General features: G+C 39.0%; 2 protein-coding genes across 2 annotated transcripts; one reads left to right on the top strand and one right to left on the bottom strand.

Annotated features, from left to right (window-relative positions):
- Window positions 1-4,521: 4,521 nt before the first annotated feature.
- LOC127434495 (E3 ubiquitin-protein ligase MSL2-like) lies at window positions 4,522-9,172 on the top strand. Its single transcript, XM_051687322.1, has 2 exons — window positions 4,522-5,763; window positions 6,710-9,172. Exons 1-2 carry the CDS (start codon window positions 5,622-5,624, stop codon window positions 8,380-8,382), a joined length of 1,815 nt encoding a protein of 604 aa, XP_051543282.1. The 5' UTR covers window positions 4,522-5,621; the 3' UTR covers window positions 8,383-9,172.
- Window positions 9,173-11,299: 2,127 nt separating this feature from the next.
- On the bottom strand, window positions 11,300-16,476 carry LOC127434500 (tumor necrosis factor ligand superfamily member 10-like). The gene is made up of 5 exons (XM_051687328.1): window positions 16,313-16,476; window positions 15,160-15,306; window positions 14,829-14,874; window positions 13,704-13,823; window positions 11,300-13,076 (listed from the first exon to the last, which is right to left on the bottom strand). The coding sequence occupies exons 1-5, from the start codon at window positions 16,424-16,426 to the stop codon at window positions 12,616-12,618; spliced, it is 888 nt and encodes a 295-aa protein (XP_051543288.1). The 5' UTR covers window positions 16,427-16,476; the 3' UTR covers window positions 11,300-12,615.
- Window positions 16,477-16,807: the final 331 nt, after the last annotated feature.

The following is a 16,807-nucleotide window of genomic DNA, read 5'->3' as shown; positions in this document are numbered from 1 at the left end:
TCTAGGCCCTACATCTCTGTCAAATCTGTACCGACTGAACATGCAGCACGAAATCCTGTATCAGCGATAACCAATTAGCGATTGGTTCCATCCGGACCGCTTGACATCATGACAATGGTTGCCCCATCTCACCGTTTCTACACTTTAATCTGCGTTCACACTGCCAGCTACTTTGTCGCTAGTGGCTGGCGGTTAGGTTGCTAGTGGTGTGTATGGAGAATCTAAACAGCACTGTTTCTTTACAATTAATATTAGTAAGGTTATTAATATGGTACGTTTATTCACTATATCTGGGGCAGTGGTAGCTCAGCGGTTAAGGCTCTGGGTTACTGACCAGAAGGTCAGGGGTTCAAACCCCAGCACTGCCAAGATGCCACTGTTGGGCTCTTGAGCAAGGCCCTTAACCCTATCTGCTCCAGGGGCACTGTATCATGGCTGACCCTGCACTCTGACCCCAGCCTAGCTGGGATATGTGAAAAGAAGAATTTCACTGTATATGTGCAAATGTATAATGTGTGATAAATAAAGAAAATTGAATTATATCTGATCATTTACAGGTGCTGGTCATATAATTAGAATATCATCAAAAAGTTGATTTATTTCACTAATTCCATTCAAAAAGTGAAACTTGTATATTATATTAATTCATTACACACAGACTGATATATTTCAAATGTTTATTTCTTTTAATTTTGATGATTATAACTGACAACTAAGGAAAATCCCAAATTCAGTATCTCAGAAAATTAGAATATTGTGAAAAGGTTCAATATTGAAGACACCTGGTGCCACATTCTAATCAGCTAATTAACTCAAAACACCTGCAAAGGCCTTTAAATGGTCTCTCAGTCTAGTTCTGTACGCTACACAATCATGGGGAAGACTGCTGATTGACATGTTGCACAAGGAGGGCAAGACACAAAAGGTCATTGCAAAAGAGGCTGGCTGTTCACAGAGCTCTGTGTCCAAGCACATTAATAGAGAGGCGAAGGGAAGGAAAAGATGTGGTAGAAAAAAAGTGTACAAGCAATAGGGATAACCGCACCCTGGAGAGGATTGTGAAACAAAACCCATTCAAAAATGGGGGAGAACCACTACGCACAGACGTATGCAAGACATTGGTTTCAGCTGTCGCATTCCTTGTGTCAAGCCACTCTTGAACAACAGACAGCGTCAGAAGCGTCTCGCCTGGGCTAAAGACAAAAAGGACTGGACTGCTGCTGAGTGGTCCAAAGTTATGTTCTCTGAGGAAAATAAATTTTGCATTTCCTTTGGAAATCAGGGTCCCAGAGTCTGGAGGAAGAGAGGAGAGGCACACAATCCACGTTGCTTGAGGTCCAGTGTAAAGTTTCCACAGTCAGTGATGGTTTGGGGTGCCATGTCATCTGCTGGTGTTGGTTCACTGTGTTTTCTGAGGTCCAAGGTCAACGCAGCCGTATACCAGGAAGTTTTAGAGCACTTCATGCTTCCTGCTGCTGACCAACTTTATGGAGATGCAGATTTCATTTTCCAACAGGACTTGGCACCTGCACACAGTGCAAAAGCAACCAGTATCTGGTTTAAGGACCATGGTATCCCTGTTCTTAATTGGCCAGCAAACTCGCCTGACCTTAACCCCATAGAAAATCTATGGGGTATTGTGAAGAGGAAGATGTGATATGCCAGACCCAGCAATGCAGAAGAGCTGAAGGCCACTATCGGAGCAACCTGGGCTCTCATAACACCTGAGCAGTGCCACAGACTGATCGACTCCATGCCACGCCACATCGCTGCAGTAATTCAGGCAAAAGGAGCCCCAACTAAGTATTGAGTGCTGTACATGCTCATACTTTTCATGTTCCAACTTTTCATTTGGCCAAGATTTCTAAAAATCCTTTCTTTGTATTGGTCTTAAGTAATATTCTAATTTTCTGAGATACTGAATTTGGGATTTTCCTTAGTTGTCAGTTATAATCATCAAAATTAAAAGAAATAAACATCTGAAATATATCAGTCTGTGTGTAATGAATGAATATAATATACAAGTTTCACTTTTTGAATGGAATTAGTGAAACAAGTCAACTTTTTGATGATATTCTAATTATATGACCAGCACCTGTATATGGTTTCGTTTGCTGTCATACATGTAACACATTTTCAAAACAAATTATTTAATGGTTAATTTTACAGGCTATTTGATTATTTAAACCTACTTGGAATCCCCGCGATCTCAGATACACCTTTCCACGCATAATTTTTCTTAAATGTGTCCCTGTACGCGGGCAGAGATATATCATATAACACTGATAAATTGCTAACAGCAAGGATTAGCCTTTCCTCCATGTCACTGCAGGAGCTGAAAGAGAGAAGGATCATGTGAGCTCTACCATCTTCTCTTGTATTGGGTATCGCTCTTCATTTGCATAAAGTTAAACATTTCTCAACTTTGTCGTCGCTGGACACGCCCACATCCGGTCGCCGTCGCTCATGTCGCCGGAAGTCGCCAGCTCTAATTGAAAATGAATGAGATGAGGTCGTTTTGTCGCTGCGTGTCACTGGCAGTGTGAACGCAGCTTTAGGCAGTGCGACAAAACAACGGAGCTGCGTACACCACACGTGGGTTGTAGATAGCACCAAACAAGCTTCATTTATGCCCTTTCGCACTCCGCGACATGAGGTAGTAGTAGAACTGCAGACGCTCTGCTTCTCTTAGAAACCGAAGCAAGCCAGACATCGCAACTAGGACACGGAACAGGTATCAAACACAGGGCACGTCGATGCAGTTCACGTGGCAGACAGTACACACAAAAGTTACCAAGTTTTTCCCTTCTTAAAGAATGAACAAGGCTAGAGTAAATAATATATTTCCATTGATTTGGGTCAAATTTAACTGTGGCGCGGCAGAAATTTGAGCATCTTCCGGAGTTGTAGGTGGGCGCAGGGGCGTAGATTCCAGGGTAACCCCATACCATGATTAATGGAAACAAGTAAATGCTTCACACTCCAATGTTTAAGCCAAATCTACGCCCTTGGGTGAGCGCCGCTGACAGACGCCAAGTGGTATCGGCTGTGTGCGTACATTCACAGAAAACAATTGTTTAGAATTTTAGAATGCACCATGTCGTCTGACAGACGTGTCTGGTGTGTGACCCCCTTTAAATGTTAATAATGTGAAAATGGCATGAAACAGTGTAATAAACGAGCAATGACCAATGACAGCTTCTGTAACATCTGGGCACTGAGTGATGACAGCAGATTAGGCTCCTCCCCTCCGGTCTCAGGTGGGAAATTGATAAAAGGGCAATAGATATTAGAAAAAGCAGTATGCATTTTAAAAATACAATTATCAATCATTCTGTAATCACACATTAATAATAAAAATATATATTTCATCAAAAATTCTATATTATAAATTTCTAAATTGAATATTGCATTTAAATATATATACATATATATGTATCTGTGTTTTTATTAATTGGTTATTTTTTGATTATCAAATTGTTGATTCTTTATCTATTTATCCACATATTATTGATTGCTCAATTGATATTGATTTCTCAATTGATTTCTCAAATGATGTTTATAATTGATTGCTCAATTAATTTATTGATTTCTTGATTGATTGATTTATCAATTGATTATTGCATGTCACATATGGTCCTCCATAGTGGTAAGTCATGTAACCTGCTTTCTGGAATACCCCTCAAATCTATTTGCCCCACTTTATATAAAAAAAATAAATAAAAAAAAAATGTGTTTAATAGGGGCCTTTAGTCCCCTGCGACAGGGGGGCCTTTTACCCCAAATACTATCCTTTCCCTTACTGGACAGTTATTTAATGACCTTAAGCAAAAATGAAAATGATAAATAAGTATTTTGTCTCAAAAGAAATGTTAATTTCTGGGATTTTTAAAAACAAATATTAAAAATGAGATCAGATTGCCTTAAAATCAACCTTTAGATGTCACACGCAAAGATCTCGTGGATCAGGACATTTTTGAAGTGCACCGTGACAAACAGGTGTTTAGAAAAGTGCTGTGGTACTTTTTGATGCTATTTAGTGTTTTGGGAGAAAATAAAATCAGAGGAGCTTTTTACCCAGAGGGGCCTTTAGCCCCGTTGTACCCTACCCTTTTACTTTTTTAGCAGATCATTACTCAATACTCCCTGTTCAGCTCTAAGAGACGTGCATTTGAGATTTTATTATAGTGAATTCATGCAACAGTGGCTTAATGCACCAAACCTAACCTACTTGTTTACCTCTCTCAGGTATCTTGAATGCTTCATATTACTTTATGCATGTTTATTCTGCCTCTGTTAATCACTGGACGTCTTTACTCTTGGTGAGCCACGCTCCACACACACACATAACGTTTTATGTAACCAAGGGAACCAGTCGCCCACACGGGTTTGCGATCTCTTCTCGCGAGATGGCGACGTTAGTCTCTCAAGTTGATGATAGTATCGCGAGACCAGAGCGGCAGCTCATAGCCCTCCTTGCCTTGTTTCTCGCGAGATGTGGACAGCAGCGCCCCCTCCCTGTTCTAATGCGGCGAGGAAGGGAGGGGAGAAGCATTTTCAAATACATATACATTTCAATATCGCTATTGAATATATGCTTGTATAATTTTCTTCAAAGGAATTATTTGTGCATTTATGGCGTGGATATTAAATTCGTCTATTTATATCAGTCTTAACACTTCCAGCTCGTCTAAAACGCAAGGAAAACGGCAGAATAAATCCTAGAAAGAAGAGAAGCGGCCTATTTTTGTTCCTGATATCCTGGAGGCGCAGTTCACACTGTCGACCGGTGTAATTTACAAAAAAACGGACGTTAAACTTGAGGCTCTTCGTTGCACGCGACCCGCAGTTACATTGCAAGCATGCATGGCGACCCACTGGCACACTAACCCCACTTGTTTTGCGCGCATTGGAAGACCTGGTACACACACAAAGCGGCCTGTTTTCTTTTTGCAGCACCAGCGCCATGAAGAGCAGCGGACAATAACAGAGTGACTGTGCTCGCGTCCAGTCCTTCGCATATGCGCGACTAAAATAATAAATAATCCACTGGAATTGCATTGCAAATAAGGACTACTCAAATACAGGATCCGATAGAAGAAGGAGAGAATCATCTTGGCTCCCTGTTTGAATTTGGTGGTTATTTTGGAGGCGCGGAGGGGTGAAGAGCGCCACCAGCGTGTTGTTGTTTTGAATTTTAAATCGAAACGGTAACACCAGTTGTGTTTTATGGAGTATCTCTGAGCGTATTTTGCAAATGCATCGGTGAATGGTTTTCGAATTGGATCGACGTGGGTGCTCTTTTATCCGACGGTGATGATGATTTGGGCGTATTTCGTACCGTGGAAGAGGGGCAAACGTTAAGATGGAGTGGTGTTAATGAATGCTCCTGAATAAAGACGCATTTTGCGTGCTTGTGCACCGACAGTTGAATATCTGATTTAATCTTCGCATGCATAAAGCACTCTCAGCGTTTCACGCTCGACTGAATCACAAGCCCAGGTTCATCAACACTGATGAAACGTGGGCTGTTGGCGGGATTGAAGCCTTGTACTGTCGCTCCTTTTCTGTTGTTGTTTTTTCCTCCCCGAAGTGGATCTGTCTAGCGCGACACTGCTGAGATGAACCCAGTGAATGCGACCACTCTCTACGTGTCAGCTTGTCGGTCGGTGCTGCAGTGCGATCCAGAGGACCCCCAGGCTTTGGCGGAAATCTATAAGCTCTTGCCTTTTTTCAGACAGTCTCTCTCCTGCCTTGTGTGTGGTGAGAGTCATTTTTTATTCTGCTTGATCACTGCATGCTCATAGCTCCTCATGCTCCCCCGTACCTCCACCGACCAAGACACACCCCCATAGATTCCACACATTCCTGGCCCACAATGAGAACAGCAGCATATGCACATGTGTATATATATATGATTATTTGGTATAAGCTAGATTTTTGTCTGCTTTTTTTTTTTTTTTGTACTTGATACTGAATCCAAACAATTATAGCACATTTCTTATCTCCCAATAAAATGGCAATCGGAATATTTCTGTCAATCAAGGCATGTTTATATGATAGGTGTGCATGGTGTTTAATAGGAGGCTGCAACTGTGTTTGCATAACCATATGCCGTATATATAATATGAGCTACATCATGTAATATCACGTGACCATATGTGTATTTTTTTTTAATGTTGCAGAACCCTCGATGATATGTACTGTATACAATAGAATGTTATTTATCTAAAGGAATGTTCAAGATAAAGGCGATGTAAGCTATTTTTTATTAAATGAAAAGCAGAACATGTCGCTATTCCCTGAAAGAAATAAAAGAAATGGGTGCTATGAAATATCACACCTGTCACTGTGACACTGCTAGTCACTCTAATTTACTACAAAAATTAATTTCGACTTGTACCTCCTTTTCTTTAAGAAAAACAAAAATCTGGGTTACTTTGAGGGACTTACAATGGTAGTGAATGCTGTCGATTGAGCTTAATTTTGGTATATTCCTTTAATCTTGTTTGGGAGCTACAAAGATACAATCTAATTGCAATGTTGAATGGTATTTTTAAATCGACATAGTATATGAGCAACACATTTAGTAAGACTGTGGATAAATAGCCCCAGTTAGAAATGTAAGGAAGAATTTGTATGTTGATGTGTTTTTAAATAAGCTATCAAGTTTTTTCATGGTCTAAAATTGTTTTATTTCTTCTCTCAGGAAATTTGCTACTAGATCCAATTGCTCCTACCAACTCATCGTGCCAGCACTATGTATGTAAATCTTGTAAAGGCAAAAAGATGATGATGAAACCATCGTGCAGCTGGTGTAAAGACTATGAGCAGTTTGAAGAGAATAAGCAGCTGTGCATCTTGGTCGACTGCTACAGAAAGCTCTGCGAGTACATTGCAGAGTCTCCTCTCTCCCAGCACATTTCAAGTGCAGTGGAAGGGGCTCCAGAGATACTGGCTCTAGTGAATGAAGGCCTCTCTTTGGACAGTAGGCAGGGGGAGGAGTCACTCTCTCTGAGCTTGGCAAACCAGTCCCCTACACCCTCGACATCAGAAACACTCCCTGATGAGGGCCAGTCCCCTTTGAATGAGATCAAGGAACAAGACCTTAGTCCTCTAGGGGTAAATGGACTACAAGACTGTAACGGTTTAACCAATGTGGAGGAATTGACTGCCAGCTTACCTTCACTAGAGACAGATGTTCCAGACAGGGGCGAGAGTGGGGACGAGGTGGTGAAACAAGAAAGTTTCACAAATGAGATCCCTGTGTGTGAAGCCGTGGCCGCTGCTGGCGAGGAGCTATGTACTACTACCATGGACATTTGTGGGTTCGGAGAGGATATTAAGCATGATGGCGGCACTCTCCTCTTGAGTGTAGAGGAGGTGCTCAGGACTCTAGAACCAGACCATGTACCCCAGGATGAATGTCCTGTTGTCTTACAGTCAACCCTTGAACCTTCGGGAAACTTGAATGGACCATTTGGTTGTTCAACCACCTCTGTAGACTCAACTCGGCAGCTCTCCTCACTCCCACACGATTCACAAGAAGTTCTCCTGCCCCAGTACCCAACATCCCAGAAAAATCCACAACCTTCAGGAATATCCTGTTCCGCGGTGACACCAAGAGTGCCGTCGTCCAGTCGGAAGCGCTCTCGGTCGGAAAGTGACAGTGAAAAAATTCAACCCCTACCCATTTCCACCTTCATCCGGGGCCCTACGTTGGGCACCTCTGCCCCCATTCCTGTCAAGTGTGAACCTAAATCCCCAGCTCAGACTATCCCCCTCATGGCAGCAGTGCCCAATGGTGGGGGCCTGTCGAAAGTAGGCAAGACCTTACTGGTGCCCGCTAAAAATGTCAAAAAGACCCTTGACCACCATGGACCCAAAAAGGCGTACACAAAGTCTAAACAGGGAACTCCCAAGACAAAGGACAAGACGAAAGAACGGATTATGAGTTCCACCCTTATTCCAGGGAGCCCCACGAAAGTGGTTTATAAAAAGGCACAGGAGAAAAAGGGCTGCAAGTGCGGCAGAGCGACTCAAAACCCAAGTGTTCTTACTTGCCGTGGACAGCGATGCCCTTGTTACTCCAACCGCAAAGCTTGTCTGGACTGCATATGCAGGGGCTGCCAGAACTCCTACATGGCCAATGGTGAAAAGAAACTGGAGGCCTTTGCCGTGCCAGAGAAAGCCCTCGAGCAGACAAGACTCACTTTGGGCATCAACGTCACCAGCATCGCAGTGCGCAATGCTGCTGGTAGTGGGGCAGCTGGGATGCTTAATGTCTCCACAGCTGCTGGCTCACCTGTGGCCTCCTTCTTGGCAACAGGACCACACGAAGACAAAGGATTTGATGAACCATTAGACATGAGGTTTGACTGAGCTCCGGAAGATTCTTCTTAACCCCCCCCCCCCCCCCTTATTTCAAATCGACTTGTGTGTCAGTGTGGTGGCACTGTACCGAGGGGCTGATGCCAGCAGATTCAGTGATAAGGCAGCTACCGTGATTCTGTTCCAGTTCACTAAACTATTTCATTAAACTATTCATTAAACTAGTTATTGCTGAAGCTCTTGCCTTTAAATCATTTGTACTACTATTCTGGTTTTCTTGCACACCATTGTAAGTTCAGGTGAGAGATAAAACAGGATACTGTTTTCATTTGGTAAAGGTCATCCTTTTTTACATTGTTGTACAAGTGATCTGTAAGGCATGATCTTTGGCAAAATATACTTGACCTCATTGTTGTGGGTCACGCTATGTGCATATATGGAAGATTTTCAGTTGGTAGGTTAGGAGAAGAGATGTGTTAAATGAAATGGTACCCTACAGCATCAGTAGAGACTGGGAGTATTTATAAAAATGTTTTGTACACAGACTTATGAAATTCAATTAAAAAGTACATTTTATGATATATTTTTTAAGTTACATTAACAACATTTGCAGTATTTATTGGGTATCACTTAACATAGATTATGGTCCACCCAGGGCATCATCTGGACATCATTTCTACAGATGTAAGTCACAAATGCAGTATGTACGGTTTTCTGTCTAAATTATGTTGTTGTCCTGATTGTGCTAGTTTTGTTGTCTCAAACTGTTATTTTTCCCTTGGGGCATTTAAATACCTGTAATATAAATGTAACATATTTCCACAAAAAAGAAAAATCCTAACACGACTCGTGTCTGTCATTTCACAAATTCCTTATGAATGAATGTACTCTAAATGACCTGCTTAAAAATCACAAACCATAACTTCTGATTGAGATTGTATAAATCATATTGACATGTTTAGAAAGGTGGTTGCATGATAAAGCTGGTTGCACATTAAGATCACAGAAAGATTAGAAACAAAACACAGCTGCACATAGATATAGTGCTGTTTAACAATGGGTGCTGCAAACAATTACAACAGTGTATTACAATCAGAGCAAGGCACTGCAATGAAACATATGCTGTCCATATGTGAGTGCATAACTTGTAAATGCAACTGTTCAGTGACTGTACATGTGCAATGTTTATACTGAGGTGATGTTCAGGTGTGACATGCAGGTGCGTATACCCTAATGAGCAGGTATTGTATTGTTAAATGGCAGTTGGCAGAAAGATCCTCAATAGTGTTTCTTCACTTTATGCAATACAGTAGGAATGCAAGTTTTAGCAACATGACACATTATCGTTTTATAAGGGCTGTCATGGTGTTGAATGATGCATGCACTTATAATAGGTAATTAATTCACATTTAATCTTGGGAACTATTATTGCTAAGGTAAGCACTGTTCTTTGTGCCAGTTGAACATGGAATCCATAAATACTGTGTAAATGTTATAAACTGATCCGTTTTCGTAGTAACCTACCTTTGAAACAATATATATTGCAACTAAAACATCAGAGATAACAAATGCTTATTTTTCACACACAAAAATGAGTTAGGAATCAGGTGTCCTAATTAAAAGACTGAATTAAGTAAACAAACAAATCTATGGGTTAAGTAATGCATCTACCATAAGGGGGCAACAGACAAAAAGCATTTGATCCATATTAAAGCTTGAGATAATTTACCAGGTTTCACACCTTAAGAAGTCAAATAATTTCTGTGTCCCTCCAAAATAATAAAATATCCATGTAGCAATAACAGGAAACAAATGTTTTGATTGAAAAGCAGACATAAAATAAAAACCTAATAGTTCAGTAGATGGAACTAATATTTGAGTGGATAACTCAAATATCAGGAATATATTAAGAGTAATGTTAGTTAAACCTTATAATTCCAAAACAGTCTTTATGTAAATTTACTCAGCAGTGATGCTTATTTAATATTACGTGACAACTTCTTATGAAAAATATTTGTTTAATTTTAGATTTTCCCTACACTTTCTGTATATTCTTCAATAATTTGCAAAAACCTGCAATTATAGCAAAAGAAACAGTCACTGATCGTTGGCCTTAAACGTTCAATAAAACTAAACTGAAATGTACCTTTTTTTAAACTGTTAATATAATTATATAGCTGGTATATTACAATTATAATTGTGCATTATAAATGTATTTTACAACTCAGCATGTGCCATATTAAAATAGTTTCTGTCCTAATTTCCCTTGGTTTACCAACAATATATTTAAAGGGATAGTTCACCCCAAAATCATTTACTCACCTTATGTCTCAAACTCCTATAACTTTATTTATTCTGCTGATCACAACCAAATATTTTTTTTATAATATAAGAATATGATGTTTGTTTATCCGCACAATGAAAAAAAGGACATAAAGGTAATCCATACGACTTTAGTAATTTAATCTACGTCTGCACATAGGTCAAGCGAGAGGAAGTGTGAATGAGCTTTTCTCATGACTGCAGATATCAGGATTTATAGTGAAAAAGAGTAATATTTTTGTCTGTTTCTCAACCAAAAACCGATCGTATCACTTCAGAAGACTTGGATTAAACACTGGAGTCAATTGGATTACCTTTATGCTGCCTTTAAAACTTTGGAGCTTGAAAGTTTTTGACTTATATTGCAGGCCTATGGACAAAGACATCATATGTACCTCAAAAAATATTTGTTTGTGTTCCGCAGAGTAAAGTTATATGAGTTTAAGACAGCATGAGGGTGAGTAAACGATGAAAGAATTATAATTTTGGGGTCCAGAAGTGAAGAACTGAAGTTTTTTCAGAGTTTTAGATTTAGATTAACATGTAATAATAAAAAATGAAATACTACACAGAATATACTACAACTCTTATTACTAAACTAGTCTGACATTCTTGTACTAAAAATGATGAGGATTTTGTTCAGAAATAGTGAAAAGACTTTATTTAGTGTGGTCTCAGGTGTAGCATTTTTACATCTGTACATTCCTCATATATTTGGCAATGGTAAATGTATATACAAAAGAAATTATGTACAAGACAATTTACCCTTTAACAAAATGTCACAGTGATTTTCACATTTTGGTTATGTACAGTCATAGATTCATGCTTACCAAGAAAACGGGAGTGCTGGAGAGCACTTGGAATGAATTATGCTGTAAAAAATAATGAACATACTCACACATACAGACACACACAGTAATAGTGCCAACACAGACAATCACAATACCTCAAAAATACAATCAAGGAATGATTTATAAAATACAGAGATCACATCACAAGAGTGTGTTTAAATTTGGGCCATTCTTAAAGGTGAAGTGTGTAATCATTTGGATGTTAAAATATTTTCTTCTATCCCAGCTTAATATGTAGGGTCAACTACAGTTTAAGTAGGCTATTCGTAGGTTGATTCCTCTGAAAAGTATAACACTGTGGCTCATTGGTTCTTTCAAAACATTCTGTTTGTTTGAGTGTCCTACCAGCTGACACAGCAACACTGGCTCAACCAATGGCGTGAGTTTGGGTTGGGACACTGTTAGTCCAGCCAATGGAAGATGGGGGAAGTGTTCAGCAGACCAGGTCATTGTTTGTGCAATTCTGTTTGGTGATGATAGAAATTACACGCTTCGCCTTTAAAGCCAAAACAATGAAAAGTCTCTTTTCACGTATTTCAATGTCCCAAAATATGCAGTTTAGCTCTGCTATTTACACATATGAAGAAAATGTAATTGCAACATGAAGTCACAGATCCAAGGAAAGCCTACAGCTCATCCTAAGGCACACTTGCACATAGTCACACCTTCCTTTCCTGCCCAGACAGACACACCAAAGTGATCCACCGTGTCCAAACGACTTGCGTCCAAATGACCTGGCAAGCCCCTTGCATTTCTTTTGCTCCTGCAGACAGATGTGATGAGTTCTCGCCTCTCCTCTCGCAGGGCATTCCATTCCATTCCAACACAGATTTCACCTAGAAACTGATTTATGACTAGATTTGCAGGCCAAACGTAAAAAAAAGTGCCAAATATTTACACCCTTCAAACATCTCATCAATCAAAGTTAACTGTTTTGACAAGAGACAGTGCATCTCGGCCAGCACATCCAAATGTTTTAAGGCATTTGGCTGCCTTTCAAAGATAGCTTTGGTAAAAATACCGAGCAAGCTGAGTCTTGTCGCTCATCTTGTAGAGCGGCACTCAAAACAAACCGAGAGGTGCGTTTTTCCATTGTGCATCACTTTTGCGCTTAGCTTACTAAGAATGCACCGAAGAAACTTGACTTCTCATCCATGTCGATAGTGCTCACGTTGCTGACTGTCACAAACACCCTGTCCCCTCCTCCTAACTGAAAAAGCCCAGCTTGGTAGATGGAATACAGCCCATATTCCGTGTCACGGGACCAGCATGTCGTCCGTGCGTTCTTCATTAGCAGAATAGGCACTGGGTACGAGCTCACTTTTTTGTAAACATACTGTAGCATCGGTTTGCCCCGAACAGACTCGCCCGAAGTGCCTTCTACCTCCTTGTCACTTTCGTCTTCCTCGATTAGCGTGTGTCTGAAGTAAGTTTGGGAGTAGATGTAGTATAGGCCAGCCTGTGGCACCACCAATTCTCCATCACTTAACTCTACATTCTGGAGGAAAGCCAGACCCTTTTCAGATTCCCACGATTGAATCTTCTGGCCGTAGCCCTTCCTGTTCGGTAGACCTGCATTGTCAAGCCAAAGAGAAGGATTATGGGTCTTTTGACAGAAAAGCTGCATTGTTTCAGAGTTTGGCAGAAGAACGGAAAGGGGTACTTGTTTCAAAGACTCGGCTCAATTTACTAACATGCTTTTTGTTTTAGGCAAATTGCCATAGAGATATGATGAAACACAGTGTGTGGGACTTTAGAGGAACTTGTAAATTTTCCTCTGTCCTACAAAAAAGCCGACAAAGTTTTATGAGCTTTTTTCCAAGGACGCTACTATGAAAACAATGTTTACTTGCAGGGACGCAGGCATTGTTCAGCGCAGTTGAAGATTGTTACATAGTTGTGCGCTTTTCTATCTGATCTGGACTTCAGCCAATCAAGTCAGCATAACTCAGTGTGGTTTATTTTTATTTTACCTCCATAGAGCAGGTGAGCATGGACTATGACCACGACATAAATACGCTTGAGTTGTTATTGAGTTGTTAAAACTCTCCTATGGTCACTTTATTTATCAGTAAGGTTGTTTTAATACAAAAGTACAAAAACAAATTTGCATATTCAAGATCAAAAGTTCAACATTAAATCCCAGCAGCTATCAACAATGTTAAGCCTGAGGAGATTTTCCTGGAATGAGATACATACCTCCTCCATCTTTTTCGGTATCGGGTGTGTAGCTGCCTGTCACATGTGCTGCTATCTTAGGCCGAGGGGAATCGTCTTGGTCTTGGATCACCAATGAGGGGAGTACACGAGAGACTTCATCTGTAAAAATCCTAAAGGTTAATTCTCTTTAATCTTAGCCTTAAAGGAATATTCTGGGTTCAATACAAGTTAAACTCAATTGACAGCATTTGTGGCATAATGTTTATTACCACAAAAAATGACTTTGAATCGTCCCTCCTTTTCTTTAAAAAAGCAAAAATCGAGGTTACAGTGAGGCACTTACAATGGAAGTGAATGGAGCCAATTTTTGGAGGGTTTAAAGGTGAAAATGTGAAGCTTATAATTTTATAAATGCACTAACATTAATTCTTCTGTTGAAACTCATGTATTATTTGAGCTATAAAGTTGTTTAAATCATAATTTTTACAGTCATTTTAGGGTTTGTTGACATAACATCATCATCACTATAACTTTACACAGAAAAGGTAAGTAAGCCATTTTATTACACTAAAATCATGTTTACATGCATATTGTTTGTGTCTTGTGGCTGTACTTTTGAAAAAGTGAGTATTTTAATATTCAAAAATCAGCCCCCATTCACTTCCATTGTAAGTCCCTCACTGGAACCCAGATTTGTGCTTTTTTTAAAGAAAAAGAGGGGCAAGTCAAAATGTATTTTTATGGTAATCAATATTATGCCACAAATGCTGCTGATTGAGCTTAACTAGTATAAACCCAGAATATTCCTTTAAAGGGACAGTTCACTAAAAATGAAAATTCTGTCGTAATTTACTCACACTCATCCTCATTCTAAACCTGTATAACTTTCTTCCTTAGAACACACAAAAAAAGATATTAGGCAGAAAGACAGCTTCATTCACCTTTCACTTTCATTGTACGGATAAAAAGATCCAACAAAAGTGAATGGTGACTGAGACTAACATTCTGCCAAATATCTCCTTTTGCGTTCTACAGAAGAAAGAAAGTCAAACGGGTTTGGAACAAAACAAGGGTGATTAAATGATAACAGATTTTTCATTTTTGGGTGAACTGTGCTTGTAACTATTTTATTCTAATTTAAGCCAGCTCTAACTTTAGACATACCTTTGACGGCTGATGAAATTTCTTTCTGATAACGACTGGACATTGACTGTTAAAAAAAGAAATACATTAAAAAAAAAACACACATTACAATAAAAATAAGGTTAGGCCAACATTTTAAATCTCACATTGAAAGTTGTGAAAAGAGCAATTCTTTAGCATTATAGCGGATATTTGCTTTTCCTTTATTTGCATTCATCTTAAGCTTAGAAAAATGAAGAAAACTCCTCTATTAATTAAAAAAGAAAAAACGATCAAAGCCATAAAAGGACTCATTCATCGTATATCCCCTGGCCAGCTTTATGACTTCACGGTCCCCTTCGGAAAATGATACCTTTTCAATCAGAAAGTGGAGCTGTTGCGTGACCTGCCAGCAGGGGTCGTCTTTTCCCTCCGCCGCGTTTAACTCCTGACCCTTTATCGTCCTGAGGTTGGCGCGCATCAGGCACGAAACACTGCTCTTGGAGAAAGTTTCTTTCATCTGCGTATAAACAATTATTTTGATTTCAATGAAACATATAAACAAAGTATTAAAATGTAAGTAATAAGTGTTAAAGTTAAGTATAAAAAAAAAAAAATAAAAAATAATAATATTCTGCTTCAGAACCAGGTAAAAATGCTGCTTATAAAGAGAGGATTATGTACTGCAGGAAATCAGAATGATTGTTTCGCACACATAATATGCAAATATGTGATTTTCTTTTATTAATACATTTTAATTTCTTGAAAATGTAATTATCATAATTTGTTTATATAAATTGCAAAATGAAGCTATCATGTGCCTTTTTATCAAATTATAATTTACTTGAAATTTTAATTACCTTTTTGTACGCATAGAATGTAAAAATGAACAATTTTATGTGCTTATTTTTTTATGTATAATCTAAAGATAATTGCTTGAAATATTATCTTTTGCATGCATGAATTGCAAAAGTATGGTGCCATTATATACGTTTTAATCATCAAATTATAATTTGCATGAAATGTAAATTATCTTTTGTACACAATGTAACAACGAACACATTTTATGTTCTTATTTTTTATTTCATCAAATGACAATTGCTTGAAATATTCATTATTATCTTTTGCGCACATAAAATGTTATATATATAATCAATCGATAACTGCTTTGAAATGTTAAATATTATTTTTGCATACACAAAAATACAGTTTTATTAATGACCATTTATTTTTTTATTAACTCCACATTGCCATTAATTGGCCTGCCTGCGGTTGCTTAACTTGTACTTGAGGCTCCACTGAGCGACCTGTTGGCATCTTTCCACTAAACAAAATGCAAGCACATAAACCTCTGCAAGCAACTCCATTTTCTCTCATCTAGAAACAGTGCAAACAGCATTGATTCGCTCTGAAATATTACATTTCAGTGTCGCAACATGCACAACAACGCATTCAGAAAACTTTGCACCAGATCAGTTCTGGTCTCGTGCATTGAGAATAAAAAGCATAATGTAAACGGCCCTTACCGTCGTTAAAACGTTGCTGAAGTATATGAAAGTTACAGCCACAGCTATTGTCTGGAGGAGAATTGCAGCCAGCAACAGAAGTCCGATATATTGCATGGTGTGAGAGCTTGTCATGCTGACTATTGCGTGTGACAGTGCAGCTCGAGACAAAAGCTGAGGCAGAATTCCTTCACTCTGTACATATGAAAAAACATGGAGGCGGGGCAGCATTGACTATCAAGGAAACAGTGTGTGCATGAATGTTGTACTTTCATGTAAAAGCTATGCATGTAAAGAGTCTCTTTCGTTTTTGCTTTTCTGATCAATGCAATAACTTCATGTAATTACTTGTGTAAGTTTCCTAAAGCATCAAACTTCTCCCCATAAGATCATGCTCTGTTAAATAAATCCATTTGAGTTTTGTGGTAACATTAGGTATCATGAACTAACAATGCATTTCAAAAACATTTTTAACATAATTTCTTACTCTTGATTAATATTTTTTACAATATAATA

The sequence above is a fragment of the Myxocyprinus asiaticus genome, chromosome 44, assembly GCF_019703515.2.
Source record: "Myxocyprinus asiaticus isolate MX2 ecotype Aquarium Trade chromosome 44, UBuf_Myxa_2, whole genome shotgun sequence".
In the NCBI taxonomy this organism is placed as follows: domain Eukaryota; kingdom Metazoa; phylum Chordata; class Actinopteri; order Cypriniformes; family Catostomidae; genus Myxocyprinus; species Myxocyprinus asiaticus.
Note: the sequence above shows the minus strand (reverse complement) of the source record. Positions and strands in the feature narration are given on the sequence as shown.

Excerpts from the sequence above, each read along its gene's own strand:
- LOC127434495 (XM_051687322.1), top strand. The coding sequence starts at position 5,622 with ATGAACCCAGTGAATGCGACCACTCTCTACGTGTCAGCTTGTCGGTCG. Across the intron at positions 5,764-6,709 it reads TCTCTCCTGCCTTGTGTGTG|GAAATTTGCTACTAGATCCA; the intron begins GTGAGAGTCATT and ends TTCTTCTCTCAG.
- LOC127434500 (XM_051687328.1), bottom strand. The coding sequence starts at position 16,426 with ATGACAAGCTCTCACACCATGCAATATATCGGACTTCTGTTGCTGGCT. Across the intron at positions 15,307-16,312 it reads TCAGCAACGTTTTAACGACG|ATGAAAGAAACTTTCTCCAA; the intron begins GTAAGGGCCGTT and ends GTTTATACGCAG. Across the intron at positions 13,824-14,828 it reads AATTTCATCAGCCGTCAAAG|ATGAAGTCTCTCGTGTACTC; the intron begins GTATGTCTAAAG and ends GGATTTTTACAG.